This window comes from Triticum aestivum, chromosome 4D (assembly GCF_018294505.1).
Source record: "Triticum aestivum cultivar Chinese Spring chromosome 4D, IWGSC CS RefSeq v2.1, whole genome shotgun sequence".
In the NCBI taxonomy this organism is placed as follows: domain Eukaryota; kingdom Viridiplantae; phylum Streptophyta; class Magnoliopsida; order Poales; family Poaceae; genus Triticum; species Triticum aestivum.
In genome coordinates, this window is record NC_057805.1 from 109,132,847 (window position 1) to 109,160,836 (window position 27,990).

Consider the following 27,990-nt stretch of genomic DNA (forward strand, 5'->3'; position numbering starts at 1 on the left):
TGTTTTTCCTCATCTGAAGACTAGGCTTCAGAGTCTTGTTGCATGTTGTATACCTGTGTCCTTCCAAACCACAGTTTCCACATGTGATAGTGCCCATCCTACTTGTGTCTCTTGGAGCTGGAACCTCAAACTCTCCCTTCCTCCTTGCTGTCTGCTTTTTGCCTGCCTTTTCTTTAAACACAGGAGGATGAATGTCTTGAGTGTTTGTATCAGGCCAGCAATCTGGACCAGGGACAGGGTAAATAATTGCTTTGTATGTCTCCATGTACAATGGCTTCTTGAAGAATTCAGACACATAGTCCTCAGGATGCAGCTTTTGCTTGGTCATTGCAGATATGCCATGACTGCAAGGTACACCTGTCATGTTCCATCTCTTGCAGTCACATGTGCAGGTTGCCATGTCCACACAATATTGCTTTTCTTTGCTTGTTACTTGCCAAATTGTTTCACCAGCTCTGTCAGCCTGGCAGTACTTGGCATATTTTTTATTCTCCTCTAGAATCTCTGAGTAATTTGGTGTGATTGTCCACCTGCAAGTCTGTAACTTCTCCCTAGTCTGTTGCCTCTTGATCATCTGCTTTGTCCTGATCCCTTCAAACATTGTCCTTATTGGTTTGGATCTAACATCAAGTATCATCTTGTTGAAGACTTCACTAAGGTTGTTCACAACTAGATCTGTTTTGCAAGTATGGTCCATAGCATACCTAGCCCAAGCAGAGACTTCTATATTTTTAAGCCATTTCCAAGCATCCTCACACTGTGCTTTCAGCTCTGCCATCCCTAATTCATGCCCATGTCTAGTATAAGAGTAGCTAGCCTTGTCAACACACTTCTTTAGTTCTTTGCTTCTGTAACCAGCTGATTGGAAGTTGGCATATATGTGCCTAAGACAGAATCTTTGAGGTGAATCAGGGAACACTTCATTTATTGCCTTAAGTAATCCCTGTACATTCACAAAATAGATCTACATATGAACACACTCACATAATTCAGTGAATTACTATAGCAACTATGATCAATGATTTAGTTTCTAACCTTTTGCCTGTCAGATATTATTGTGTATGTTCCAAATTTGTTGCCACTACCAATGCAGCATCTCAACTGAGTTAAAAACCAAGTCCAACTGTCTCCATCTTCCTTGTCAACCACACCAAAAGCTATAGGGTAGATGTTGTTGTTGCCATCCCTTCCTGTGGCAGCAAGAATTTGTTGTCCAGTGGTTAACTTGATGAAACATCCATCAAGCCCTGGATGGAGTCACACATTAGCTACAGAAGAAAATTGACACACAAATATGTACAACACAATCAGGAAATATTTACCTATAAATGGTCTACAACCATTAAGAAACCCTTCCTTTGAAGCTGCCAAACAGTAGAACATGTACTTGAATCTAGGAGTGGGTGCAGGGTTTTCTGGGTCAACAAATGTTGTTACAATACACCTGCTCCCAGGGTTTGTATCAAGAACAGCTTGAAGATAATCCCTCAGCCTCAAGTACTGCTGCTTGTGGTCACCCTGCACCACACCAACAGCCTTCCTCCTTGCCCTATAGGCAACACTTCTTGAAACATCAACTGAGAATTTAGTCTTAGTCTTCTTTATTAATGCATCCACAGGAGATCTAATGTCTTCTCTCAATGCTGGTTGTACTGATTTGGACAACCACTTTGTAGTAACCTTTGTGGTCTCTGCACATGCTCCACAAGTATGCAGCATATCACACTTCTTGATGCAGAAAGTTTTTTCATGAGCTATCTTAGATGCACTGATATGAAAATCACATCCATGGGCTCTCTCTGAGCACCAAACAATAATCCTATCAGGGGCATTTCTGTGATACTGGAAATTCCTCAGAGTCCTGATGTGAAAATCCCTAAGTGCATCTCTGAACTCATAAACAGTGGTGAAGCACAATCCCTTACAAAACTGTTCATGTGGATCTGGAAGCTTCTCATTGAACCATACCCTATCCTTTGACTTCTTCAACACTCTCTTCCTGCCACTTGCTAGTTTGAAAGCTCCTTCAGGCTCTTCTTCTTCATCACTAATGCCAACATCACCAGGAAAACAAAATTCATCTCTTCAGGAAACCAGTCTGGTTTTACCTCTTTCTGAACCTCTTGGTGGGATCTAATGGTTGGACTAGGGTTTCTAACTGGCTTAAGTTTCTGGACCACTGATGTATCTACTTCTGCAGCTTCTTCTTCAGAGGGGGAACCTGGATGTGATTGCACATTGTTGTCATCTGAACCTGACTGCACATCATCAGAAAGAAATTCAGACACATCAGTGTCACCTTCAAAATGGTTAAAGTCATCTTCCATCTGCAGACTACTTTTCTTAAGCTCATCCTTTCTGTCAATGACTGCATCCACCAACTTTGTGCAACTTTGTTGAGTGTTAATGCAATGTTCAGCAAAATAACTATCTCTATTTTCATCTGCATTACATGGCTCATCTGCTCTGACAACTCGTATGTTCACACTCTTCTCCTTCTCAAAGTGAATCAACATCTGCTGCACATCATGTTCAGAACCAAGATGCTCCATACCTTCTATTCCTTTCTCCTCATCGACAACACAGTACATATAATCATCAGATGAGTAGCCCTCACTCTGAATGAGAGAAACCATAGTCAAAAATGATATATCTGACTGGTAAATTCCTCTAACCACAGATTCTCTGGCTAAGAAATGGAACCAAATTTCCCACTTGGGGTCATCAATACTGCACCACAAATTGGAAAATTTATAATTAAATGGTCTGCACAATATTTAGTGTCTGACAGTTCAAATTTTCTATTTTTGACATTTTGGATTCAGTCACAGCAAAACAAATTGTTAATGTTCTCAGCAGATTTCAATTCCTGTTGTGCTCAAACATGGTTCTAATGTAAAGCTAACTATGCAACTATCCTATATATCGTGATTCCTAACAAAACAAATCATTTCAGAAAAACAATTACAGATCGGACAGCAGGACAAGGAAGCTTGCCATACCTCGCGCCGCCAGCAGGACAAGGAAGCTTGCGCCGGCCTCGAGCTGCGCCTCTTCTCTTCGACGCTGCTACACGCCGCCTCACAATCGTCTGGGACGGCTCAGGTTGAGGCTGGGATTGGTTTTCGAGGAGAAAGCTACTGCTGCCTAGCCAGTTATCAACCTCAACGAAGACGGCACCCCCGCCGCCCAGCACGTCGGGGGGCGCTCCTCCAAGCGATTCGGCGCCGGAGTTTGGATCCGCCGCCGCCATGAATGAAGACGGCTAGGTTAGTGAGCTCGGGGGGGGGGGGAGTGAGGTGGTGGGGGACGACGAGCCAGCCGGTCGGCCAGGTTAGTCCTGGTCCGACCGGGCCGACCGACGCGCGCGGCTAACGGGCGCCAGGCGAGCGCCGTTAGCCGTTAGCGCGGCCTCCGTCCTGACAGGTGGGCCCGATCTGTCAAAAAGACGTTTAAAACGCTTGAAACGGTCATCAACGCGATGTGATAGTTTTTTGTCACGAAATCAGCGATAAACTGGAGTTTTTGGCCGGTTTTCAAAAAGTGGTAGTTCTGTGGGACGCTTACGTGAAATGTGGTAGTTTTTTATCAATTACTCCTTGTCTTCACTTGAGATGCCCCCTCTAGTCTGCGGCCACCTAAAAAGACTTGAGAAATGCAAACAATAACACCTAGCTCTCCGGCCGCTCCTAACAATTCTAAGTATCATATTATATATTTAAACCCAATGCCCCATGTTCCATATGCCATGTTTCACAGTGGTCCAAGAGAAAAAGGCCAAGACAATGTCTGGATGCAACTTGGCCATGGAAAGGGAACACCAGGGCAGTTTAACTTAGCCAATGGCTAGTCAAATCCGTGGAGGGACTAGCCCCTTGAGTCCTTGACCAGTTGCATGTGAAACATAGATCCATCCAAATAAGTCTCCAACTCCAAGAGAAGAGGCCAACAAGGTGGCAATGATTGGAGAGAAGCGATGCAAGGAAAATGCTGGTTGATTAACTCGGCTTAATTAGCTGGTCAAATCTGCGGACTGAGGAGGAGGCAGATGGTCCATGGCCAACCTTGTTCCATGTGGAGATCAGATCACTGCCATTTTATAGGCACTGCATTGTGTACCCATTAGGATCGTCACATTTTTCAATTAACTGGCAGTTCAATTAACATATATAGAAGTAGATTAACTGTAGCACCATGTGTTGAGATGAATCAACTTTCCAAACTTGATGAATACACTATGTTTTTTCCCCCATTGTTTCTTGAGATATTTTGAAAAAAAGAAGAAGAAGAAAATGTTTCTTGAGATAATACTAGTTTGATGAGTCCAGACCATACAGCTGCTGCGGTTACAGATGCAAGGAACAGTGCATCCGTGTATGATACGTTTGTAACTAACCGGTTGGCCGTACCCCTCCGCGATCTACCACACCTATACTTATATAAGCACTTTGCTAGCTACCCCAGCCGATCTGAATCTGTAGGATGCATCGTCACGCTAGTTTGATATTATGCTCTGCGTGCCATAGAAAATGGAAGATGAATGTTCCATCTGATCACATGAAACCAGTCAAAAAGATCAACTCGGAAGAAGAGGAAGAGCGTAGGTATTTCGGCCGGACGGCGGTGGATATTAGTCAAAGATAAGCATCACATGGTCGGCCTTGGCGCCAAGTCCGAACGAACGAACAACGCCCTCCCGTGATATTCGCCAGTGTAAACTCGATGCATGTAAAGTGGCAACGTACTGGAAAACCGGGGCGCTGCACATATATTCTATGTAACGGTAGTGTTAGTTTCTACAGAATTCGTAATGTGGATGAATCAGCTGGCTGGGCTGGAGGAAATGGATCCAGATCTCGGGGTGACACGTTCCCACAGCTCGCCCCATATGCTCCGTGACTCCCTTTTGCTCCATCCCCGACTAGTATAAGACGTGGCGTCACATGTTCACTCCATGTTCCCACGCACTCCCTCCGATCCACCAGTGGAAACTGCGTGCACTTGAGCAACGCATACGCATGCTGCTGGCCTCCACGCATTATATACGCGCGCCGTAGAAGACAACACTACAGCTCCAACTCTTCAACTCCTCCCCACTCCAAGCCCTCCAACCTTACGGTTTGATCGAGCGTACGGCTAGCGCCGCCATGAATACTACTAAGCTGCAGGCTGCAGGCTGCCGCCGGAATGTCCTCGCCGTCGTCTCCTGCCTCCTCGCCTCCATGCTGCTGCTCCATCTCCTCTTGCTCACGCCGTCGACGACAACAGCCGCCGTGTCTCCGGACGCGACAGCATCGCCGTGGCTGTGGCAGCAGGGTCGCCGCGGTCCTGCAGCAAGGAGATTGTTGCTGGCCGCACAACCTAAGCCCACCACGGCCGTGGGCATGGAGACCAACGAGTTCCACGTCAAGGGCGGTCCTCTTCCGGCGGCGGCGAACGGCAAGCCGGTGGAGGTGGGGTTCGACGCCAGCATGAGGAAATTCCCCAAGAGCGGCTCAAACAAAAATCATAATTAGTCGGGGGAACTGAATCTCCTTCCTTCCTTCCTTCCTCCCTTCTCTCTTTGATCAGCTGTAGCTGTAGCATGTAATATCTTTTGCAGATAACACTCTCACTTGTAGAGATTATTCAAGACTAACCTATTTTAGGGCATGTGTAATCTAGTGCCAGGAAATAATTAGTGTGTATCAATTTTCGAGAGGAGAAAGTTTGCTCCAGTACTGATGTGACCCCGGATAGATCATCTGTCCATAATTCATCTGACCTGTACTACCTCAAATCCGAATTTCTTGTGTCCCATTAGATTTCCGGCGAGCCCCACTTCATTGACACAATGAGTTGCGTGTAACCTTCACCACAGTTAAATCAAACATCCTTCATGCTCTAAACTAGCAGCAACACCAATGAGTCCACAAGTAATCAAATGAAGAAGGAAAAAAAACAGCAGGACGGACATTACAAAATATTAATAACAAATAAACGTGAACAACAATATGAGTATATGAAAAATAGTTACACTTCAGATCCCATCTATCGGTAAGTTCTACGACTGAGGAGCCCTAAAATGTTAATATCATTGGGCAACAACAATTTAAGCAACAGTATCACCCATTTGTTTGTCTCTGAGCTAATTAACGTGTTATGCAAAGAAAAGTCTAACTACTTCATATGGTCAGAAAGTATCGAGCAAACTTCTCAGACCAAAAGGAACAGTTATACATCACACAAGCCGTACGCCTATTTTCGTAGCCAGTGATCCTGTTTCTCCTACAGGACCTGTAACCTAACCGGATAATACTCGGGGATTATTGTTAATGTACAAAGATAGCACAAGGTGCTGCCTTTATACCCCGACATTTGTAATATAACATCATTGCCGTTGGACGGATGGAGATTGCTGCACCTGAACTGGAGGGAAGAACACAGTGCTTGAAGTTGGGAAGAATCCAGTTGATGTTGGAGATTGCTGTGGTGCCTGTGGAGACTGCTGCTGCTGCTGCTGAATGGGTGGCAGAGGAGGTGGAGGGGGTGGTCCATTTGGCATTGCAAAACCTGCCGGCAACAATGGAAGTGGAGGTGGCAAAGAGCCAGCCATCATCCCAAAGGGTATCATTCCGAACATTCCTCCAGGACCTCCAGTATTTTGACTAAACTGCTGCATAAGTTGCGGTACCATAGGTTGTAATGGAGGTGGTGCAAATGAACCTGGTACTTGGTTAGCCTGTGCTGGTGACTGTGTGCTTCCAAGAGAAGTAGGTGCTGCTCCAATCTGTTGTTGCACTTGTGGTAATTGGCCAAAGAAAGGGGCAGCCCCCGTATCACTAGCCTGCTGCTCAAGTCTAGGCCTCTTTGGTCTGTCAAAGCCGGGAGGCCCTGCAGAGAGTTCTCCAGAAGACGAACCACCATTTATGGAAGCAGCTTGTTCAGCGGCAAGGGATGAGAAAATGGAGGACAGCACTTGCTGGCCAGATGACAAAGATGCAAGCTTATCTGCCATAGCTGCTGCTGTTATCTTGGGCTCATCACCCATAGCAACGGTCATGGTGGGAGGTGAGGTTGCTGGATGCACCGGCTGAAACTGAGGAGATATTGGACTTGCTTCTGAATTCTGCATCGCAGCAGTTAATTGCTCTGATGGAAATGTAATCATAGGTGGACCAGAACTAGATCCTGGACAATTTATAACAGGAGCACCACCAAGACGTTGTCTGAGTTGCATGGCATGTTCAGCCTCTGCTCGAGCAACCTGTTTGTCAATAAATTAAAGGATTAGCCATAATAGATCACCCACGAATAACTGCTAAAATGCTACAGTGCTACATAGGCAGAAAAGACAGTGATAAAGATAGCTAGCAGTGTTAAATAGAATCAATTGTGCCTCCATAGAAAAATCGAGCAACACATTAACAGGAAAAGATGCTACATATAAGTATAATAACTGTTTGAAACTTTTAGCTTAAGTTTGCAAATAACATATGTTTGAACTGACATCTACGTGGGCCATTGCCCTATATATACATCTAACCAAACCTATCCCTGACCTCTGTTAAGGAGTATTATTATTAGTATTATAGGTCTAGGGCCTTGCGTATTCGTATTAGTTTAGATGTCCTTACTTGTACTCCAAGTCCCTTGTAATATTCGCCCCTTGGGCAATGCAATAAATCTAAGTTACTCATTTAAAATGGTATCATAAGCCCAGGTTTAGAGATTTTTTTGGACGCTGCAACTCGTCCTCCCGCTCGTTTTAGTAGTGGCCAACACTCTAGCCAGATTGATTTCATCCTCTCGAGAAGAGAAGATAGGCGTGCGTGCCTAGAATGTAAGGTGATACCTGGAGAGAGTGTTGTACCCCAGCATAAACTGGTGGTTGCTGACTTCCGCTTTCGGATTCGTGTCCAGCGGGATAAGCGTGCCAAAGTCGCTAGAATGTAGTGGTGGAAGCTCAAGGGGGAGGTAGCTCAAGCGTTCAAGGAGAAGGTCATTAAGGAGGGCCCTGGGGAGGAAGGAGGGGATGCGGACAATGTGTGAATGAAGATGGCGACTTGCATTCGTAAGGTGGCCTCGGAGGAGTTTGGAGTGTCCAAGGGAAGGAGAAGCGAAGATAAGGATACCTGGTGGTGGACTGATGATGTCCAGAAGGCGATTAAAGAGAAGAAAGATTGCTTCACACGCCTATACCTGGATAGGAGTGCAGACAACATAGAGAAGTACAAGATGGCGAAGAAGGCCGCAAAGCGAGCTGTTAGTGAAGCAAGGGGACGGGCATATGAGGACCTCTACCAACGGTTAGGCACGAAGGAAGGCGAAAGGGACATCTATAAGATGGCCAAGATTCGAGAGAGGAAGATGAGGCATATTGGCCAAGTCAAATGCACCAAGGACGGAGCAGGCCAACTCTTGGTGAAGGACGAGGAGATTAAGCATAGATGGCGGGAGTACTTCAATAAGCTGTTCAATGAGAATGAGAGTTCTACCATTGAACTGGACGATTCCTTTGACGAGACCAGCATGCGTTTTGTGCGGCGAATCTAGGAGTTTGAGGTCAAGGAGGCTTTAAAAAGGATGAAAGGAGGCAAGGCGATGGGCCCTGATTGTATCCCCATTGAGGTGTGGAAAGGTCTCGGGGACATAGCGATAGTATGGCTAACCAAGCTTTTCAACCTCATTTATCGGGCAAACAAGATGCCAGAAGAATGGAGACGGAGTATATTAGTACCAATCTTCAAGAACAAGGGGGATGTTCAGAGTTGTACTAATTACCGTGGAATAAGCTGATGAGCCATACAATGAAGCTATGGGAGAGAGTCATTGAGCACCGCTTAAGAAGAATGACAAGCGTGACCAAAAATCAGTTTTCATGCCTGGGAGGTCGACCATGGAAGCCATTTTCCTGGTACGACAACTTATGGAGAGATATAGGGAGCAAAAGAAGGACTTGCATATGGTGTTCATTGACTTGGAGAAGGCCTATGATAAGATACCGCGGAATGTCATGTGGTGGGCCTTGGAGAAACACAAAGTCCCAGCAAAGTACATTACCCTCATCAAGGACATGTACGATAATGTTGTGACAAGTGTTCGTACAAGTGATGTCGACATTGATGACTTCCCAATTAAGATAGGACTGCATCAGGGGTCAGCTTTGAGCCCTTATCTTTCTGCATTGGTGATGGATGAGGTCACGAGGGATATACAAGGAGATATCCCATGGTGTATGCTCTTTGCGGATGATGTGGTGCTAGTTGACGATAGTCGGACGGGGATAATAGGAAGTTAGAGCTATGGAGACAAACCTTGGAATCAAAAGGGTTTAGGCTTAGTAGAACTAAAACCGAGTACATGATGTGCGGTTTCAGTACTACTAGGTGTGAGGAGGAGGAGGTTAGCCTTGATGGCCAGGTGGTACCTCAGAAGGACACCTTACGATATTTGGGGTCAATGCTGTAGGAGGATGGGGGTATTGATGAAGATGTGAACCATCGAATCAAAGCCGGATGGATGAAGTGGCGCCAAGCTTCTGGCATTCTCTGTGAAAAGAGAGTGCCAGAAAAGCTAAAAGGCAAGTTCTTCAGGACGGTGGTTCGACCCGCAATGTTGTATGGCGCTGAGTGTTGGCCGACTAAAAGGCGACATGTTCAACAGTTAGGTGTGGCGGAGATGCGTATGTTGAGATGGATGTGTGGCCACACGAGGAAGGATCGAGTCCGGAATGATGATATACGAGATAGAGTTGGGGTAGCACCAACTGAAGAGAAGCTTGTCCAACATCGTCTGAGATGGTTTGGGCATATTCAGTGCAAGCCTCCAGAAGCTCCAGTGCATAGCGGACAGCTAAAGCGTGCGGAGAATGTCAAGAGAGGGCGGGGTAGACCGAATTTGACATGGGAGGAGTCCGTTAAGAGAGACCTGAAGGATTGGAGTATCACCAAAGAGCTAGCTATGGACAGGGGTGCATGGAAGCTTGCTATCCATGTGCCAGAGCCATGAGTTGGTTGCGAGATCTTATGGGTTTCACCTCTAGCCTACCCCAACTTGTTTGGGACTAAAGGCTTTGTTGTTGTTGTTGTTTTGTCTAGATTGATTCCCTATCTTCCGCTAGAAGCTCTTGTCCCAATCCCATCTAGATCGAAGCTACGAACGAAAGCTCATGACCAGGATCATGCCTATCTTATTCGCTGATTGGACCGGCCCTGGCCATTCATCTTCCTCGTTCCTATTCGCTGCCTCCACAATCGAGCATCACCGGTTATCTATCATCCAGTAACTCGCCGGCACCCTACATCAAGCCAATCTTCCCGATCAAAGCGCTCACTCCCACGATGTCCACCACTCTCCGTCTCCTACATCAACCGCCAGTGGTGATGTTGTTCCCCGTCGACCCACAGGCCAGCCACCATCTTGCTGCTCACGGCGCTCCGCCGCCCGCCCGCCATTTGCACGTCTCCACTCACCCCGCCATCTGCACGTCTCCACTCACCACTGCTCACCTTTGTGCAAACCAACTCCCCTTGCTCCAAGGACGCCGCATCCGTCTTCAACCAGGATGCCACCGCCACTGTCTTCCATGCCGTGGCGCCTCGGCTGTTGTCTCCAAGATTGACCGACGACTGCCACCAGGGGCCTCCCATGCCGCCAGGGTCCCCGTCACCCCGCTGCACTCGGTGCATCCAGGTCGATCTTCTTGAGTACCGTCATCCTCTAGTGCATCTCCTGCCCAGGCCATCATTGTCGCCCGCATTCCACCTCACGTGGTTGCGTTCTCGCCGGGGAGCTCGATCTGCCGCCGCCCTTCTAGGATTCGCGACTCACCACCAGCGGCTCTCTCTCTCTCTCTCTGGCGACCGTCTTCATCGCGTGTGGCAACATAGGCGAAGATGCAATTTAAGTATCAGGAGAAGATGGGTTGTCAAAAGAAGATGGCACGTCAAGAGGATGAATCATCATTGTGCAAGAAATCGTAGCAAACCGGCGGCGAAAGAAGCTCGGCAGGAAGAAAATGGACATAGATCGACGACGATGCAGAAGGAGGCCATGAAATCCCTATAGAAGACAACAAGGACAAGAAAGGCCACAAAAGTTGTATAGAAAGGACTAGGACCAGAGAAGAAAGCTGCCATAGAATGGTTTGGTGGACCCACATGGCATGAGAAACACAGAAGAGTAACGGACTTGGTGGACGCAGAGGAAAATAGAAAGCTAGAAGCTAGGAAGAACACAACAGACAATGATGCATGAGCCATCATGTTTGCAAGAGAGGCTGCGGAGGAGGCCATGCAGGTGAGATGACGACAAGGAGCAGCAGAAAAGAGGAACTAGTGGATGAGCACACAGCACCGATGGAAGGTGCACCACCATCAAGAATCACCGGACAACGAGAGAGGGAACCGTGCCCGATGACGACATTCTATAATTTTTTTTTACCTTTTTTGGGTGAAGGGTCAAATCAGACCGAACAACAGGAAACTAGGTCAACCTCGCACAAACAGATGTGTTGTCTTCCTCTCAACAGGTCTTTGAAGACTCCATGCTACAAACACTCTCAAGACACGGATTTTTGGGTTTTCACTATTTGTTTTACTGTTATACTTCTTCAGATGCAATAGCATTGCACCCACCCTCCCTCCCTCCCTCTGCATGCGACCAATGAAAGAACAGCACTAAACTATGCATGCAAGTACCAAGGCTGCTAAGGCCATGTAAAAGTGGACGACGCTTCATGGCTAGCCAGACCTTTAAACCCGGACGGAGGTAGTATTATTAGTATTAGTATTGGTCTAGGTTCTCCACTGAACTTTCTGATACAAGCTTATTAGCTTCATAAGAAGCTGCAATTGGTAACAACACATATATGCATGGGGCCATCAACCATGGTCACATCATTCAATCAGCACATACAATCGCACAGATAAATGCAATGGCTACCTCGACTGGGGCACCGTAGACGGACACAACCTTATAAATATCAGACTACCCAAGGTGTTGTACAACTGAATTCTCTCGAAGCAGATATATCAAGATACTTATATTCTGGAAACCAATACACCTTATATTCTGGAACGGAGGGAGTACATCATAGTAACCCAACTCTGCAACTGAGCGCACGAACAGTCAGGCTCCAGGATCTGAAAACAGCGGAGTGGAACGGGCGGTAGTGCAAATTTACAGAGCTGGGATTTCGTGCCCCAGACACACGAAATGCAAAACCGGGTTTGAACCAGCCAATTCATGGGAGGGGTGTGTTTTAGACAGTTTTGAGAGTTTGAGGGAGGTATTCTGAACCAAATCAAAGTTCAAGGTTATAATCTGAACTCTAGGACAAATTCAGGGGGGCTGGGGGGTGGGGTAAAGTGGACCCCAGGGATGGTAACAGGAGTAAATAAGAGACAGAAGAGTGCTTGAAGGTGGGATGCTAAACTGGTCGCTGGACCTGTGTGCTCACTAGCCAAGCAGACCATGGTTGGCCTACTACCTTTAATCCAAGCTGAATTATACCACAAGTACTTCAGTTACTTCACATCCTATTAGAGAGCTTGAGCAATGCATTCATGTGATACGTATCAGCACGTTTTTACATGGCATGTTCTTTTTTCATCCAACATTCATCTTGAACATGCAGACACAACTTCACCAAGAGATGCCAATGACCAAGAAAAACTCTACCTATGCCTTGCCTGCCATGGGGCATCATAGATATCATCAAGCTTCAAGAATGGTACCCAGATCTACGCAACATAGACAGAACAGCTAGCACAAGGCAAACATGTATCATAGGTTCATAACAAGGAAGCTAACCGATCCAAGAAAACGCACAACACAATCTTGGAGTTTAACCAAACAAATTACTTTTAATCAGTAACAAAAATCAGCAGATTTGGCTTTCTACATGATTTTGCAGGAATAACAACGTCGTAATGAATATGACAATAACATGTAAGATGATATCAGAGAAAAATCCTTACTTGCAACTGAGTGCGAAGAAGCTCCGACTTTCCTTCCTGTTATATAACAAAAAAAAATAAAAGCTCTGTAAATTGCAAGCCAAAGAAGGATTTTGTGCTTGTATGAATGGGTTCTTCCACTACCGCAACTATTGATATATGCCCTGAGATTTGTGTACATTCCCCCGCCATACTTTATTGTAACAGAGGTGAGAGAATGCGCACAGTTAACAATGCACACTCAGTAGCTGAGATAGTAGAAGCATCCACTTTGCTAAGGGTTTTTCCTATTGTAAGCAAGACAATATGATGCTATCAGGGTAAAACATTTGGAAGAAGAAAAAGGTGCTGAAGACCTGTTCACTGAGAGCTACTTTTAGTTGATTAATCAGGTTTATCCTAGCTGTGTCGACACTTTCAAGTTGCTCGATGCACTTCTTGAGGACTGCTTCCTGCTCTTGAAGGTCAGAAACCAATGATGATGCTTGAGGAATACCTAGGGAAAGAATGAATCAATTATTATCACTACATATTCTTACCGATTATGACCAAGAGAATAAATGTAAGTCTTGCAATGTCAGAGCATTATATATTTTCATATCCATTACTTTACTTCAGGCTTCAGATTATAACAAGTGAGCAAGACCAAAAGCTCCACAGCCAGGAGCAATTAATAGGAAACCTTCCATTATACTAGTATCTTTCACTCTAAACCTCAAGAAAAAAAAAATTGATACCGGTGTACAGAACTATAATTGTGTCGCAGTTGACACCAAAGGGGAATTAGCTCATGTAAAACAATGTACTAAGCAGCCAGATGTGCTATACCAAAAGCAATAGCGACACATGAACCGCCACTTTAAAAGAACAGATGTTGTGCATGAAGAAAACTGTTTTCTTCCGCGCATTGTGTCTAAACCATGATACAATCACGTTTATAAACAATTACAGTGCATAATCAAATGATTCTCTATCAATCGATTTTCTGTCACCATGGAGTGCTTAATGCATTTTATAACCACTTAGTCTAGAATGTTATGCAAACATCACAGCAAACATGACATGCACATTGGAGCATGCTATTAATATTTTGAAAGTTACAACAATCCCCAAGAAACAAAAACAAAAGTGTGCGTGCTCGCACACACACAAGTACAACACCATAACTCATATAACATGTATGAATCAGATGAAGATATGCAGTAAATCCCATAGCATCTACCTAACAAAGTAACAAGTCATAGTTAGTGAACAGAGAAATCATTTGCAAGTTGAATTACTGTTGTGTTTAAGATATTGGTCTAATCTTGTACCATTACTTGAGCTCAGAGGAGTTAGATCATTATAATTTTCTCCATTTCAAAGACAAATTGGGTACTATTGTTTAGCTTGACTGAAAGATTATGTTCTAGAAACAATAGTACCATGTACCAGTATGACAGTGTTCACATTCAAAAACAGAAGGATTCTTCAATGGCATCTTCTATCTTCTATATCTAAATAGCTAGCCCCCACTAACCTATTTCTCTCAACATGCAGGCATGCCACCTCACCATGTAACATAACATGCATGGGAAAAGGTCCACCTCAACATGCAACCATGCATAGCAAGAAATCCACCTCAACATGCAAACATGCAACCTCTTTCTCTCAACATGCAAGCATGCCACCTCAACTTGTAATATGCATAGGAAAAGGCCACCTCAACATGCAACCATGCATAGGAAAAAATCCACCTCAACATGCAAACATGCAGGAGAATTTCCATTCTACTCCTTCCGATCCATATTAATTGTCATATTATTACTATGGATCGGAGGGAGTATTATGTTATTTATATTTATAAATATTTTAACTATATAATGATCAAACACAATAAATCATGTATAGTTACAGTTTTAGTTCTCAAATTATTACTCCAATATTCACGTTGTGTACTGCCAACTCTTATATTTAAAATATATTGCAAATCATTCCCGGTATCTCTAGTTTCCTTAACACTACCACCCAAATACTTATAGTACATCATGGAACTGGATGTAAAATAGTTTTTGAACAACCATGACACAACACAGGCTAAGAAAGGAGAATAGTGCCAAACATTCTACAGAGGAAGTTGCAGATGTCTATAACATTATAGAAGTAGTGAAGCAAGCAAAATCCTTACCATGGGTACAAGCATTATCTACATCTTTGTCCATCTTCTCCAAAACATTAACAGTAATCCTACATTTGTTTAAAGCTGCGTCCTCATCAAAATACTGATCAACTACAGACTGATACGCAGTCGCAATCTTTTCAGGCATCCCGGAAACAGTCAGTTCCTACAGCAAAAGGCAAACAAGGAGAGCTTTCCCAAATTCATTCCAATTTATGAAACCCATAGGGAGAATGACACAGACAAGAAGTGGGAACATACTTTTATATATGTACTGGAATCCTTCCGAGCAGCTTTGGGATCTGAAGAGGGATTAGGGCTAGGATTTGAACCATTATCGTTGTTATCCAATGTAGGAGGTTTCTCACCAAGGATGTCAACTTTTAGGCTCTCAATACGGGTTCCAAAAACCTTCCGCTCATCCCAAATCCCTATCTGTAGTTTATAGAAACAAGATTACACTTTATTTTTTGGATTTTGGCCTTTACGATCAAACAGTAAAGTGAATCATAGATTCACCATGTGTACTCCTGCATCAATTGGCAAAAACTCATAATACAATGTGGTTCTTATCAGTGCAGATGATGACTATAATCAGGCAGATTCATACCGCTAGTATTTACTATTTACTACAGGGCATTGTTCTTAAGGCGGTAAGGCAACCTAAGGAGAGCAGCCATGCAAATATTTGCATGCCTAAGGAATGAGAGTGGAAGAAAAACTTAAGTCGCTGCTTCTGGTTGCTCACTACCAAGACCAGCAGTCCTTTTGGAGAGAAACATAATAATGCAATTGCTAAACCAGTGACTTTTGGAAAAAAAAGGTAAAGATAGAAAACAACAGTCTACAGGTACGTTCACTTTCCTAATTGGTACCTACTCTTGTACGGTTCATCCCTCAATCTCTGTACATGTAATGTAAATGCACGCTGTGCATGAATGTATGACCATACCTTCAAAAGACATCGACAAAAATATCTGGAATCTGGAGAATAATATAACAGGGCAAGAATTGGATAGCCGAATAACCTAGAGCAGCAACAGAATATGCGTAACTCCACCTATGTAGTCTAAACATAGCTGATCCCAAGCCCAGGTAAAGGAGGGTTGTGATAGACTTGGCGAGCCAATGTCAAAACTCAGCCACTCTTATGGAGATGAAACCCAAAAGAAAATCGTTGGGGCATGACCCTTAGCAACGCGGCATATCTGAACCTAGGTGTGGTATTAGATGGGCAAGGGCCAGGCTGTCACCCACTTGTGGCGCGCCGTATCTTGATCTGGAGACGGTGATAAGTGGTGGTGCGCTACATCATCGACTGTGTGCAATGAAAAATGAGCAAGGGTCATCGCAGTTGACTCAACGAATGCGAAGGGTAAGGAAGCTAGCCGAGCCAAGTAGGATCTGCTTAGGTAGCTAGAACATAGGGTCCCTGTCTCCCTGACGAGATATGGGAGTTAGTTGATACAGCGGTGAGGAGAGGTGTTGATATCCTGTGTCCAAGAAACCAAATGGAAGGGGCGGAAGACGAAAGAGGTGGAGGATACCGGCTTCAAGCTGTGGTACACGGGGACACTACAAACAAAAATGGAGTACGTGCCTTGATCAACAAGAGTCAAGTATGGAGTGGTAGACGTCAAGAGGCAAGGGGGGACACATTTATCTTGGTCAAACGGTCATTGAGGACTTAGTTTTCAATGTTATCAGGGTGTATGCCCCTCAAGTAGGCCACAATGAGAGCAGCACCAAGAGGGAGTTTTGGGGAGACCTAAAGGACATGGTTAGGAGTGTACGTATCGGCGAGAAGCTCGTCATAGAAGGAGACCTCAATGGCCACGTGGGTACATCTAACAAAGGTTTTGAAGGGGTGCATGGTGGCTTTGGTTATGGCAGCATGAATTGTCGGATCATAATACCGGCAGTAATCTCGATGGGATGTCACGCGTAGCCGTAAGGCTAGAATAGTCTCACGAGTTAGTTACCCAAGTTCAGGCCCTCACGGTGCAGGTAAAACCCTAATCCTGCTTGATTGTATTGATGGTGGTAGCCTCGTATAAGAGCTATGGTGTAGTGTACAATGGAGAGATCGCTAAGGATCACGTAGGTGCACCGAGATTAGATAATCTATGATCTAGCCCTAGGCCTCACTTAGGGGACAAGGCCTAGGGTTTACAAGGCTCCAGGTCGGTTATGACCGGGTGGAGATCCTCCAAGATTCCTTGGGCACCAAGTAGATAGATGTGTCCTGATGAGGCCGACAGCAGAGTAGTGGGTCCTGGGATGGCACCGTGAGTAGCCCCCGAGTGTGTCATGAGCTCGACTGCGTCCAAGTAGAAACTGAACTGAGAACGCCGTCTTGTACTGTTTGGAGAGGTCTTGAGGTACTACTGAGAATTCCTGGAACAGAAAACAGATCCGGCACCGCAAACTAATGGGCTAGAGCAGTTAGCTCTGCCGGGTGCGGAGAGAATCCCTTGCCTTATCATGATGACGCAAGGGGCCAACATCAGAAGGCCAACTCTGGTGATGACGCAAGGGGCCAACATCAGAAGGCCAACTCTGGTGGTGCCGCGAAGCGTCGCGAATCTTGGGTGAGGTCATGGCAACGTATGTCTGACCGGGGCCAGGCCTGGTTCAGCCCGGTCCCCGAGTGAAGACCCATTGAATATGCTTGACTTGAATCGGTCCGGTCTGGTCAAGCGCTGGTCAAGCGCGTGGCGCGAGCCCCGGCGAAGTCAGGTCTCGTCGTCCGACGCATTGAATGAGAGGGGATGGCACAGCAGGATCCTAGATTCTTGTACCGCCATCATCGCGTCTCGCAATTCGCTCGGCCCGTGGGCGTGACGGGCGGTTTCACAACGAAAACATGGCAACACGTCCTGCGCACGAGGCACCGTTTGGGTTTCCCTTGGGGCTACATAATGCAGGGGGCGCAACGACAAGCGGACACTTTCCTTGCGCTCGCCAATCTTCATCTTCCTCGCGTGCTTGCCCCGCCATCGTAGACAGAGCTCCACGCGCAGATCTTCTTTCCCTTCCCTAACTCTCGGGCAAACCTGTTACGCCTAATTGTGTTCGTTGAGGCGAATCTGAGAAAAGATGGCGTCCGAGGCAAGAACCCTCCCAAAGCCAACGCCACTAAGGGGAAATAGATCCCCTCGTTGGTGACATGGGACCAGCTGGAGAAACTCATTACCCATGGCTTCTTCCCGAAGCAGGTGGTGGTCCATTGGCGTGCAGTGCCAGAGGAGGTCAAGCCGGCGCCGCAACCGAACGAGCGCGTGCTTCTTACGCCATCCGTCCTACGAGACTTATCCCTGGCGCTTCACGCTTTCTTCTGTGGGCTTCTTTTCTTCTACAGCGTCCAACTTCATCACGTCAGGCCTAACCTGATCCTCCACATCGCCTCTTCCATTGCGATGTGTGAGTGTTTCCTGGGGACCCGGCCCCATTTCGACCTGGGCAAAAGTATTTCCAGGTCAAGGTGCAAAAGAACTGCAGCGTAGCTGGCATTCAGCTGAAGCCTAGATCCTACTTCAAGCTCGAGCTGCCCAACTCCGTGAAGAAAGTAGCATCGGGGTGGTTTCATTGCCCCGACGTGTCGGCTCATGGCAGACAGATGGGGTTGCCTCCGTAGTTGGATAAGCCCCCTATTTGGCATCAATCTTGGGGCCTGGGTTCAGCCAATGACGAGTCACCTGAAGTGGAAGTGCTTCATCAGGAGGTGATGCGCCTAAAATGTGGCAGGCTCACCGAGGAGCGAATCCTGGTGACTTGGTGGAGAGGCGCATCCAACCCCTTCAGGCATGGGTGCACCCCATGTGTGAGTATGAGGGCCCACACGATGCAACCCAGTCGATGGCGAAGCCCTACGACCAATTTACACTCAAGAAGATGGCTCCTTTCATGGTGAACGCGAAGGTGAAGGACATTTCAACAGTCGTCCGAGTTGAGCCGTACTCCCGCACGCATCCGCCTTCCAATGTAAGTACTCAAATCCGACTCCGCTTCTTTTTTTTTCCTTGTGTCGTCCGTGCCAAGGAGACCGGTAGATTCCGCCATCGATCCGGAGGGGAGCCAGATCAGCAAGGATGGCAAGGATGAGGTCGATGACAAATCCGGCGATCCAAATGGGAGCTAGGCGGGCGACGAGGAAGCCGATGACAACGATGGCAAGGATGAGGTCGATGACAAATCCGGCGATCCGAATGGGAGCTAGGCGGGCGACAAGGAAGCCGATGACAACGATGGCTCGTTGATATTCCAGCAGACCTCAAAGAGGAGCCACAACTCGGAGATGTTTGATTTGCGAATCTAGACACGCACTAGCGGAGCGAAGCAATGCCGAGCTCCTCCACCATCGCGCCACTGCCAAGGAAGAAGATGTGCGTCATCAAGGAGTTGTCGTTGGGCAAGTAAGTTGCCGAGCTTTATTCTTTTTTCATAAGTTTGGAAAGTTGTAGGTTGGACCCGGTCTCGTCCTCATCAAAAGCAATTTGCCAGCAGGCCGCCCAGGAGCTTGAGTGAAGGGGAGCCGACCAGCCGAATCCCACCGCACATTTTCACCAGGCCGGCTGAGACGGGCTCATCGACGCACTTCCTCTACTCCCCCGGCCATGACACCGGGCGTGGAGGGCCAAGTCTTGGAGTTGCCACCATTGCGCACCATGCCGCCTCTCAAGGACGTGGTGGATCTGGAGCCGAATGTAAACCCGATGGAGACGACGAAGGGTACAGAGCCGATCATGGGCTCGATGCCAGCAAGAACGTTCGAGGCCGGTCCAACGACTAACTCGAAAACGACCCAGTGGAAGGAGTGATTGAGGCGGCTCCTATCGTCCTATGGGTGAAGTCGACTGGCCAGACATCCCCCGCTATGAGGTATACGAAGCCCAACTCCCGCCCCGGAGATGGCTTCGCCCATGACCGTCGCTGAGGCCCCCGAGTCCGTGGAGACACCGGTTTTGTGTCGCCGGAGCAGCGGGAAGATGGAGCCTTACACGAGGAGGCCGGCCAGGGGACGACGACAAACTGGGAGAGGACGGTGGTGTTGTCGTCGCAATCAAGCTGCAGGGGTACTGGCGCGCTGCAAGGAGTGAACGAGTGCGTCACCTACCTTTGGGGATCAAATTTAGTGATAAAAACGAACAAAGGAAATCATTTGAACTTGGCATGGAGTGGAACATCTTATTCATGGTGCCGGCGAGGACAAGGTCGACCCCGAGGCGGCAGGAGACGAGCTAGCGGCTTTGCACACGCCGATCCCCGACGAAGGCGCGAAAGCGAAGGCCTTGGAAACCCAACGCAAGGCCCTTGCGCAGGCACAACTCCGCGTACGGAGGGAGTGCGACCACCTCGCTGCCAGACAGGACAGGTGCGCAACCACCATAGAGCTCAATTGAAATCAGCGACCGAATCGCATAGCAGCCACCGAGACCGCGATCTTGCCAAATCAAGCCCGAGAGGCTCATACCTCTAACTTGAACGGGGAGCCCGACGACGCGATGGTCTATCGCGACCTCATGGCGGTTGCAAATCTGGCTAACAACATCCAGCTCAAGCTAGATCACCCGATGGTTGAACAGTTCAACCGCGCCAAAGCCATGCTCAAGGCGACGGTGGTTCAGCATGGCATGGCCAGCCAATCGCGCAACCGACTGGCGACCACCTCCGAGCTACGCATTGATGCCAGTTCTTCGTGGCCCAACCACACTCGCAACTACAAGCTCGAACCTGGCCAGGTGTCAGCCCGAGGATCGTGCAGAGGCCCGGAGGTTGACACCGCTTCGAGCGAAAGCCGACCGTCACCCCGTTCGACCTATCATGATCCATGACCGGCTAGGGCGACAACCGGACGGGTGGGATACCATCCTAGCTCTCTGCACCAACAAAGCACACCAATACAGAGGGAACCCTGAGGTGCTCAGCTCGGCTTGCCTTTTAGCTGCATCCATCAGCCCACCATGCTTGATGATTCACCTATGAGGTCCTCGAGCATCCATTACTGAACAAATTCCAGGTGCGGAATATTCACAAGTATACATGCAATGCCAAGCCAGATCACTGGATGGCCGACTACCTCACAGCCGTTAACATGGCCGACGGCGATGAGCTAAACAGCTTCGCTACGTCCTCTGCCTCGCTGGCACGACGAGGGCCTAGCTGAACAGCCTACCAGCCAACTCAATCTATGAGTGGCAAGACTTTGAGGATGCATTCATGGCCAACTTCGAGGGCACTTACAGAGGTCAGGCAGCCCCTATGACCTCAAAAATCGCATCCAAGAAGACAAAGAGACGATCCACCAGTACATATCACGGTGGCTCAAGAGGAACCCTCTGGAAGAGGTCTCTGACGAGTAGGTCGTCCAAGCTTTCAAGCTCGACGTGTAGGAAGAGCACCACAGGCATAAGATGGCCAGATCAAGGATCAAGACCATGAGCGAGCTCATGGACATCGCCAAACGACTATGCGACCAGCGAGAACATGCGCACTGCTTGAAAGTGCACATCTGCCAGGAACTCGGACAGGGCCGATTCCCCCAGGCGAAGAGACGATTCTAAGTGCTCACGGCGCAAAGGAAACCGCAGGCGCAAGAAGAGGAGCCGGATTTCGACCTCGGTTAAGAGCAGCTCGTGCCAAGCCCTCACGGTGGAGGTAAAACCCTACTCTGGCTTGATTGTATTGGTGGTGGCAGCCTCCTATGAGAGCTATGGTGAGGTGTACAATGTTGAAATCACTAAGGACCACGTAGGTGTATCAAGATCAGATGATCTAGCCCCATGCCTCGCTTATATATGGGGCAAGGCCTAGGATTTACAGGGTCCGGGCCAATAAAGGCTAGGTGGAGATCCTCCAAGATCGACAGGATGTCAAGAAGAGGATGTCTTAAGCTTTGCTTTAGCCTACAACTTGATCATAGCTAACACCCATTTTAAGAAGAGAGAATTCCATCTGTGACTTTCGGTAGTGGTCAATACTCTAACCCGATCGATTTCATCCTCTCGAGAAGATTAAATACGCGTGCTTGCCTAGATTGTAAGGTGATACCTGGAGAGTGTTGTCCCTCGACAAAAGCTTGTGGTGGCTGACTTCCGCTTTCAGGCATGTGTCCAGCGGGATAAGCGAGCTATGAGTGAAGCAAGGGTCAGGCTTATGGCGACCTCTACTAGCATTTAAACACGAGGGAGGCAAAAGGGAAATCTATAAGATAGCCAAGATCGCAGAGAGGAAGACGAGGGATGTCAACCAAGTCAAATGCATCAAGGATGGAACAGATCGACTTCTGGTGAGGGATGAGGAGATCAAGAATAGATGGCTAGAGTACTTTGACAAATTGTTCAGTATAGAGAATGAGGACTCTGCCATCGAGGGATGTCAACCAAGTCAAAGGCATCAAGGATGGAACAGATCAACTTCCGATGAAGGATGAGGAGATCAAGAATAGATGGTTAGTACTTCGACAAAATGTTCTGTCGAGAGAATGAGAGCTCTGCCATTGAGCTGGACAACTCCTTTGATGATACCAATAGATGTTTTCTACGATGAATCCATGAGTCCGAGGTCAAGGATGTAAAAAGGATTAAAGGAGCCAAGGAGATGGGCCCTAATTGTCTCCCCATTGAGGTGTGAAACGCCTTGGAGACATAGTGATAGTACGGCTAACTAAGTTTTTGAACCTCATTTTCGGTCAAACAAGATGCCCCAAACATGGAGGCGGAGTATATCAGTACCAATCTTCAAGAATAAAGGGGATACTGAAAGTTGTACTAATTACCGTGGAATTAAGCTGATGAGCAATACAATGAAGCTATGGGAGAGAGTCATTGAGCACCGCTTAAGAAGAATGACAGCTAATCAATTTGGTTTCATGCCTGGGAGGTTCACCATGGAAGTTATTTTCTTGGTACGACAACTTATGGAGATATACAGGTAGCAAAAGATGGAATGTCTTTTGGTGGGCCTTGGAGAAACACAAAATCAGAACATAGTACATTACCCTCATCACGGACATGTACAGTAATGTCATGACAAGTGTTCAAACAAGTGATGGCGACACTGATGACTATCCAATTAAAATTGGATCGCACCAAGGGTCAGCTTTGAGCCCTTATCTTTTTACTTTGGTGATGGATGAGGTCACAAGGGATATGCAAGGAGATATCCCATGGTGTATGCTCTTTGCAGAAGGTGTGGTGCTAGTCGATGATAGTCAGACAGGGGTTAATAGCTAGTTAGCTACTTCTAGGCTTAGTAGACCTAAAACTGAGTACATGAGGTGCAGCTTCAGTGCTACTAGGCACGATGAGGTTAGCCTTGATGGCCAGGTGGTACCTCACAAGGACACCTTTCGAATTTGGGATCAATGTTGCAGAAGGATGGTGATATGATGAAGATGTGAACCATCAAATCAAAACCGGATGGATGAAACGGGCCAAGCTTCTGGCGTCCTCTGTGACGAGTGCCACGAAAGCTAAAAGGTGACATGTCCAACAGTTAGGTGTGGACACACAAGAAAGGATGGAGTTTGAAATGATGATATGTGTGATAGAGTTGGGGTAGCATCAACTGAGAAGCTTGTCCAACATCGTCTAAGATGGTTTGGGAAGATTAAAGCATGATGATGATGGCAAGAGAGGCCGGGGTAGACCAAACTGACATGGGAGGAGTCCGTGAAGAGAGACATGGAATATCACCAAAGAACTAGCCATGGACAAGGGTGCCTGTTAGTTAGCTATCCACGTTTCCAAAACCATGACTAGGTTTCGAGATCTTTATGGTTTCAACTGTAGCCTACCCCAACTTGTTTGGGCTTAAAGACTTTGTGGTTGTTATAGCAAAATTATATGCGTCCAATAGTTTGCTAAATCAACTAAGAATGATAGATCAATTATATGGTGCGTTAGTATTGTGATAGCACTAACAGATTTAGATCCCTACAATGTTTTGCGAAAAGGCACAAAGCACTAAAGTACAAACCAAACGTGTACTCACATTGTTTCTTTTATAAGGCGTATAAAAGGTTCGATCTCGTTCAATGATATAATTTGTGCATGCGAATTTACTGGTGTTTTTGTCTTGTTTCTCCATAGTTATGACATCTTAGCCCACTTGCATTTATAAGAAGTACTCTCACCTACTAGTACTTTGATGATTTCAGATGTATTTATGTATGGATACTTGGATAGTCGGTAGTTTTCTGCACTCTTTTTCTTAGTTTCATAACCTCATTGATCCTTGTGCTAACTCAAAATACGCCTTATAACTTGGAACGACGCGAGTGATGATGAAACAAAGAAAACTTACTAATCTTGCGACCACTTTCTTTCCATGTTCTCCCCCATTATCATGAACATCTTTAAGTGATCCAGGAAGAACCTTCCAAAACTCATTCACAAATTCTCCACCCTTGCGTTTGCTATTTTGCAGGATGTCATTTGATAGATACAGGAATGACACTTTCTTATCCTTTGTTGCATTATTAAACTGCTTCTCCCATGTGTCGACGATTCTTCTAGCTCTCTTCCGGTGAAAAACACACCAATGTGAAAGTGCTACTTAAGAGTTCAGGAATACAAAAGACAGCTACTGCAATATAGATTGAAAGGGGAAAAGGTATGCTGCAGAAATTCTCAAATTTAAATCTATAGCTGTCATCTGAATATTTGATACTCTAGAAAAACAGGATTGATCAAAAGTACAAACGTTAAATAAACCACAAAACTGATTAGAGCGTGATAAAATGAAAATTATCCACACCCAGAAAATAATGACAGTTACCAGTAAAAAAATATCGGTTCGAAAAGAGGTGTACTTTCAATTAATCAAATGTAACCGCCATATGATGTGCACAGAACAGTAATGGAACACAATACTTTGGAGAAGTACACATATGAAAAACATAGCAAACCAGAACAGGTAGGTAATTAGCTGGTCACAAACTACATAGGTCCCATTCTAATCTGGATAACAGACCAACCAATGTAGATTCCCATTAGAAAATGGCCTAACGCTTCCAGTCATCTTATTCTACTTTGATAATTAATGTTCTTGAGCACTACATACCTAGAAGCAGAATTAGGACACACACACACACCCACACCCGGTCACCCACACAGACCCAAAAAAAAAAAAGCAACATACACAGAAAAGTAGGGATTTACAATAACTTAGCAAACTTAGTTGTTTTATTAGTTCCGCAAGATTTGGTTACAAGTTTGAGATGATGTAGTGTATCATACAATTTTCAGGGCTACACTTCCTCCCATAAGATGTAAGCACAAAGACGTCAAGAAAGACATGTAAGCTACCATTTTCATGGTAAAATATAGGAAGGCATCCACATGATGAATGTTTATGTCTTTCGTAGAACACATTAAGTTCCCCTTGTAGCAGTAGTTGTCACTTGTGGTTAATTCAAGGGATGATAGTGCGTGATATTGTCTAACTAACTGGTTAAATGCTCAATATGAGGATAGTGTCACGATGTCCGAAAGTTAAGTTGCTCTGCAAATGCAACATTGGTGATCAATAAAAGAAATACCATCAGAATAGTGACCCCACGATGATCATTCAAACTAACAAAGTCACAAAAATATACTCCCTCCGTCCCAAAATTCTTGTCTTAGATTTGTCTAAATACGGATGTACCAAGTCACGTTTTAGTATTAGATACATCCGTATCTAGATAAATCTAAGACAAGAATTTTGGGACGGAGGGAGTATGAGTATAGACATACAAATACCCCAACAGCAACAGTCAGAAGAAAATAATTTCGTAGTTAAAAAGTAAAAAACACATGTCTTCGTTTCGTTCTGTAAAAGAGGATGTGATATAATTTGTTCTGCTCACTCTTCCTCCAAACAAAATGCTCAAAATTCGCTGAATTGAGCATGAGAAAAATTATATCCCAACTACCAGAGGCCCAGACAAACGATAAGATAGTATTGTGCTGTAATACATAGTCCTAACGGTTCTTGCCATCATATCATCTGCCATTCCCTAAGGGTAATGCCCTCAAAAGATAATGGAAACAACTTTGTGCTATGACTCTCAGAAAAGCAAGGAAACCAAGCATCGACAGTCAGAACGCAAGTACATTACAAACTTAAATTGTGATGCAAAGTCAATATGGCACAAAACAAATCAAAATCAATACTTTGCCAGACTCATATTATGCATCTAAAATGCAGCAAAAACAACACTAATTTTCCTCATAGAAGTGCGAGAAATATATCAACCAAGAGAACAATCCACAAGCTCCGGAAAGTATGTCAGAATGCAATTATGTATTTATATTCTATGCGTCACTAGCTTAACCACAAAAGCAGACTACTCGTGTGAACCAGGTCACAAGCAAACTACTGACAATAAGCATCCTGTGAGGCAGAAACAAGGTGGATAAGCCAAATCTTTCCAATGGGATCTCATGGGTCAGTCCTACCCATCCACATTGTAATTTAGGGCTTCACTTGCCCAATACCACATCAATCCAAGTAACAAGAGCACGCTATGCTATCATATGCAGGTGCGCACGAAATTAACCAATGGAAACAAGGATACTCTGGATGCTCGCCGCCGAGCTGTTGAGTTTATTTAGCTTCTCGGCAAGCCCCTTCTCGCTGAAAGAGCCGCCGCCGCTGGTCTCCGCCTTCGCATCCGCCTTCGTGCCCGCCATCACGAAGATTCCGCCTAACCCCGTGTCAGGTCCGGTCCTTCGCTGACCCGCCGAAACCCTAGAGAAATTTACGCTTCAAACAATCTGGGCGCAGAACAATCGGAAAAGGATCTCGAAAGTAATCAGGAATTTGGAGGATTGCGGTGACAGATTACAGGTCGGAGGTTTGCGGGGAGAGGTGAATACCCGAGTTGCGACCTCCCGAGCTTGAATTTGCCGCCGGCGAGGAGAGGGGGAGTGGGGAAGGGGGTAGGGGGAACACGAGAGGGTTTCCTCTGGTTTTGGGGGGTGGTTTTTTCGTTGTTTTTTTTATTTTTCTGGGTATGCGTATGCTGCTTACGGAGATCAGGCCTAGATGTGAGTAACCATTATTACTAGTAGAGTGGCCGTGCGTTGCCATGGGCCTAAAAAAATGAAAACATTTTTTTTTCATATTATTTGTCAATATTTGATATTGGGCAATTCTTTGGCAAACAATTACACATGAAATTAGGTACTTGAAACCATACGGGTACTACACATACCTCCTATCATTTAGGAACCATGAAAGACAATATATTTCAACACTTCCTCGTCTACTATTCATAGCTTGCACATGCCCCACCTACTTCTCTTGGCTCAAAAGGACTGAGCCCCTTCTAGGATATCTCTTCCTTAAAGGCCATGAAATCAATCATTCAGTAATAATATAAAGAATATAGTGATAACAAAAGTAAATGTTTTTGTTATGAATTCATTACCCATCTATACTCATTGGAACACCGAACGGAAATAAACGTTGCCATTTAGATATATCATAATTCCAACCAGGCAGCTTTATTTCGAGTCCTTCTTTGAAATCCCTTGCAAAACTTTTTAATTTCAGTGCATGCCTCATCTTTTTTTCCTCTAACGATTGTGATGTTTGAATAGGATCCATAATATATAGACGACGTGTCTCTTTGTCGATGACGTACAAGATGTATCAGCCGATGGATGCATAGGGAAAATAAATCTACAAGTGGGGCTATTAGAAACAACAATAAACCATGATAACAATGGACAAAACACTTTACTTACCTTGTTGCACGATGAGATGTCGTTGTCCATCCCAGGCCAGCTATCAAATAATGTTGCCAACGTCTGGATAGTTTCTTTCTCGCAAAACTTCTGACCTCGTGTTGACTCTAGCATCATGGACTAAGCAAAAAAAGAAATATTGTTTCAACATGTT

General features: G+C 45.9%; 1 protein-coding gene across 2 annotated transcripts; it reads right to left on the bottom strand.

The window, feature by feature from the left end:
• Window positions 1-5,951: 5,951 nt before the first annotated feature.
• LOC123096542 (regulation of nuclear pre-mRNA domain-containing protein 2) lies at window positions 5,952-27,099 on the bottom strand. Of its 2 annotated transcripts, none has more exons than XM_044518302.1 (8): window positions 26,964-27,099; window positions 26,663-26,835; window positions 24,406-24,653; window positions 15,361-15,534; window positions 15,109-15,265; window positions 13,298-13,437; window positions 12,963-12,998; window positions 5,952-7,246 (listed from the first exon to the last, which is right to left on the bottom strand). In XM_044518302.1, exons 2-8 carry the CDS (start codon window positions 26,775-26,777, stop codon window positions 6,371-6,373), a joined length of 1,746 nt encoding a protein of 581 aa, XP_044374237.1. In that variant the 5' UTR covers window positions 26,778-26,835; window positions 26,964-27,099; the 3' UTR covers window positions 5,952-6,370. The 2 variants fall into 2 exon arrangements, with proteins under 2 accessions (XP_044374237.1, XP_044374236.1); XM_044518301.1 differs by having other exon boundaries at window positions 26,663-26,861; window positions 26,964-27,095.
• Window positions 27,100-27,990: the final 891 nt, after the last annotated feature.